The following is a 4,378-nucleotide window of genomic DNA, read 5'->3' on the forward strand; positions in this document are numbered from 1 at the left end:
TGGGAACACACTGACCACCTTGGGCAGCTCCTGTGTTGAGCATCTTCCCCCCGTGGTCAGTGAGCATCATAGCAACCAGTCCTTCCACCATTCAGTTGATTTGCATATTAACCTTTTATTATATAGAATATCTCCTCAAGCAAAGGACACAAAAGAAGAAATAAATAATTGGGACTATATCAAACAAAGTATTTGGACACCAAAGGAAATCATCAACAAAATGAAAAGACAACACTCTGAATGGAAAAACATATTTGCCAATGATGTATTGGATAAGGGGTTAATATGCAAATTTTTAAAAATTCATACAATTCAACACAGAGAGAGAGAGAGAGAGACAGAGAGAGAGAGACAGAGAGAGAGAGTAGTTTTTCTATGTTTTAGTTGTAATTCCAGTTTAGTCCTGGGAGAATCTCAGTGTAGCCTCCACTTGCTCTATCCCCATTTTGAAACTTACACTTGTTTCAAGTGTACATCCCGTGATCAGGCATTTGTGTAATTTAAAAAGTGATCACATCAATAAATCTAGTTCCAGTTTGAAACCATATATAGTTATTTTAATATTATTGATTATATTCCTTCCACACTGCCTTTCCCTGGCATTTTTTATTAAAGCTGAGCCTATATGCATGCTTCTGACCACAAGACAGGGGAAAACAGCTGCCCCTGAGACCCAGGACCACAGCTGGATCTGTTCTCACAGCAGCCACAGCACTGGACTGGGTAAGTCAATGACCCCGTCCTGGGGTTGGGACAGAAGGACCAGAGATGGGACAGCAACTGCCAGGGGACTGAACTTGGGTTAGTACCCAGGACACAAGACAGGCTTGGAGGGGTGCTGAAGGGAACGGAAATAGGACCTTGGTGACAGCAGGGGCCCTTCTGGGTGACAGATGAAGGGGTGTGTCACCACTGTGCAGGAATGCAGGAGATGCTTCTCTTTTGACAGGAAACATGGTTCCAACACAGCGGGATTCCCAGCTTTATCTCCTTCTGCTGCTGGGGCTCATGGGAATGGTGATCTCCTTCCATGCCCCACCTGGGGGTCTAACCTGGGCTCAGTGGTTTGAAGTTCAACACATACATAACCAATGCTCGATGCAACATTGCAATGCAACCGATTAACCACCTTAATTATATGAGTTTCCAGAGGCCATGCAAATGGGAAAATACATTCATCAACAAATTACTTGCTGAAGTAGTTCAAATCTGTAACACAACAAATATAACCTTCCGTAATGGACGTGGAAAACTCTTTAAAAGTCTGAAGGATTTTACATTAACAGTTGGAAGGAGGATAATAAAGAGCATTATAAACTGATGAACCAAAAGATAGATATAGAGACAGTAAAGCAACAAGCAGACTGTCAAATTACAGCAGAGATGAGAGGGAGATCTGGGGGAGATAAGAGATCAACCGAAGGACTTATATACATGCATATAAAGTACAACCAATGGACAAAAAACTCTGAGAGGGTGGGTATATATGGGATGGGGGGCGGGCAATGGTAAAATATGTACACAGATAATAACTTAATAAAAAAATTAAAAAATGAAAAAAATAATAAAAATAAGATTTCAACAACAACAACAAAAAACAGTTGGAAGGAAAAGAGGTTAAAGATAGGGTGTCCATGTAGGAGGTTTTCTTGTGAGTGCTCTATAAGACAACGAGATTCTGAATATGGGTATTGCAGCACCAATGGGAAGATAAGCATGGACTCAATAGGCAATTACCCCAAACTCCCCTTCTTCTTCCTGTGTATGTGACTCTTCACATAGAGTTTCCTTCTGGGGATGCTCTTACCATCCTCTTCACCTAACTTCTAATTAATGATCAAAACTCAGCTCAGGTGTTGTGACCTCCATGATCCCTCCTCTACTTAACTGTTGCTTCCTCTATCAGAGCTGTCAGTGATGTTTATATCTATTAATGTATAATGTATTTGTCTGTTCACCAGACTCTTTCATTAGAACCTGAAATCTGAGTAGCTCAGTATCTGTTCTAATAAATGTCCACATAAATTAATAATTTATTCTAGTCTGTTGTTGGGACTTACAACATTACCAAGTAGGTGTCAGCTATTATATCAGATTTACTTGGTATATTTTCTCTTAAGAAACTGAAATCATAGAACTTTAAAACACTGAAGCTTCAGATCAGAAAGGAAGCACGCAACCCCACATCAGGAAGTGATCAGTTCCTCAAAAACTGACTTTTGAGTCACACTGTTTCTTTAAGTAAGCTTACTCTTCCTGTGCCTCTTGCGATATTGATACGATTTTAAACGGCGAGTTTGAAGGTCTGCATATCTCATCCGTATTGCACACAAGAAGTTTATTTTCCACGCCCTCCTCTTTCTTAAAAGCTCAGAACTTTTCCCTTGAGAAGGCCGGCAGCTCTGGAAGGCCTGTGGAAGAAACAGCCTACAAAAGCCTCTGAGCCTGGGAGTGACTACTGCTTCTGTTTCCAGTGGGAGCACCAAGGTGGGAAGCTGGTAAGAGAAGCCTCAGGGCTGGGGAGACTAGGACAGTGAGGGTGCTGGGAGGTCCAAGTCAAATAGATAGAGGATAAATATTTCAGGCAGGAAGGTGAAACACACAAGGTTTCTGACATGGGGCCGTTAAACCCATGAGCATAGGAAAGAGAAGAATCAGATCTGGCCATTAAGAAGAAAGGTCTTCTTCAAATTCCTTCTTATTGGGCTTCAGGCTCATCAGAGAATTGTGTAAGACTCAAGTGAGAAAGAAGATGGTTAGAAGAAAAAAAGAACTATGAAATCTTTAAACAGCACAATAAAAATCTAAATGGTTATAAATAACAATTTTAATCTTATTGCTTACTAGAGGTCTGATGCGTGAAATCTGTGTACTGGGGTGGGAGGTCCCTCAGCCCAGCCTGCCCCCTCTCAGTCCAGAAACCCTCAGGGGATGTGTGTGTGTCTTCGGGGGTAGGGGCCTTACTGGTCGTGACTATTAAGGCTTGTAGCTGGTCATGACTGTAAGGGTGTCCCAGACAAATTTGCATATTACCGATAGATAGATAGATAGATAGATAGATAGATAATAGATAGATAGATAGATAGATAGATAGATCGATAGATACTACTACTGTTATCTTCTCTCTTCCTACACAGAAAAGATGGTGCTAGATCTCCTGAGACGCTTTACTCCCCTCCTATTGCTGCTGGGACTTTGGGGACCAGGCTATCCATCTTCTGCTTTGCCTAAGAATCTCACCAAGGCTAAGTGGTTTGAAATTCAGCATATACAATCAAGCCCTCTCCAATGCAACCAGGCAATGAGAGGTGTCAATAATTATACTCGACACTGCAAGCCTCTAAACACCTTTCTGCATGACTCCCTCGACAACGTGACTGATACCTGTAAGGAGAACAAGACTATATGCAAGAATCGCCAGAACAATTGCCACCAGAGCCGAAGTCCTGTTAGCCTCACTAACTGCAATCTCACTGGAGGGAAGTATCCTAACTGCATCTACAAAGATAATCCCCAGACCAAGTTCTACATTATTGCCTGTGACCCCCCTAAGAAGACAGACCCTCAGTATCCTTTGGTTCCTGTACACTTAGATAAGGTTTTGTAAAGTTTTTACCATTTTGCCTCTCCCTTAGTACAGTTTCCTTTATGCTCTCCTGCCTTTTCTTTTGTTGATTCCTTGGTTCCCATGGAAGAAAAAAAAAGGAGGGTATTGGGAGAACTAGAGCATCAAGGACACCAGATCAGAGTTGAGACAAAAGAAATTATGATTCTTTCCTGCTTTGGAGCTCTGCATGTTTCAAAGGAAGGCAATAAGGAAGAGGGAAAAGAAGGGTCCAGACCTTCCTATTGTTTTAACCTGGGAACTTCTGTCAAGCTTTGTTATACTGCATTATCAGCAATAAAACCACTTTCTGCCGCATTCTAATGAGAATGAGAATGAGTGAGGACTCTTTTGTTACCAGAAGAGGACTGACACAAAGGTGGGTCTGTCCCAGCACCCTTGAAAATAGGCACTACTAAGTGTCACAGGAAAAGAATTTCAGTACACTCACAAAGAAGGAATTTAGCCATAGTGGCAAGATTTATTTATTTATTTATTTATTTATTTACTTTTATCTTTATTGTTGAAAATATATAGATGTCCCATTTGTCTCTTTCCCATTGAACCCTTCGCCCTACACCCACCCCTTCAAGGCCTTCACTACTCAATGTCTGTGTCCATGGGCTATGCATATCTACATATATAGAAGCCTAATATGCAAAGTGTCCCCTCAGGAGTTTGACTGTTCAGTTCAATCACTTGCTATGACATGCACTGACCACCAGGGGGTGGTGTGGAATGAAAAAGGGCCCAGTTAGCAAACAGGGAAAGGAG

The 4,378-nt window shown here is 41.6% G+C and overlaps 1 protein-coding gene across 2 annotated transcripts; it reads left to right on the plus strand.

Annotated features, from left to right (window-relative positions):
* The first annotated feature begins 678 nt into the window (after positions 1–678).
* LOC311610061 (ribonuclease K3-like) lies at positions 679–3,932 on the plus strand. 2 transcript variants are annotated; one of them, XM_084860941.1, is made up of 3 exons: positions 679–723; positions 2,369–2,487; positions 3,138–3,932. In XM_084860941.1, exon 3 carries the CDS (start codon positions 3,143–3,145, stop codon positions 3,605–3,607), a length of 465 nt encoding a protein of 154 aa, XP_084717067.1. In that variant the 5' UTR covers positions 679–723; positions 2,369–2,487; positions 3,138–3,142; the 3' UTR covers positions 3,608–3,932. The 2 variants fall into 2 exon arrangements, with proteins under 2 accessions (XP_084717067.1, XP_084717066.1); XM_084860940.1 differs by lacking the exon at positions 679–723 and having other exon boundaries at positions 2,264–2,498; positions 3,138–3,926.
* Positions 3,933–4,378: the final 446 nt, after the last annotated feature.

The sequence above is a fragment of the Pipistrellus hanaki genome (genome assembly GCF_964339955.1).
Source record: "Pipistrellus hanaki genome assembly, chromosome: 1".
Taxonomy (NCBI): Eukaryota; Metazoa; Chordata; class Mammalia; order Chiroptera; family Vespertilionidae; genus Pipistrellus; species Pipistrellus hanaki.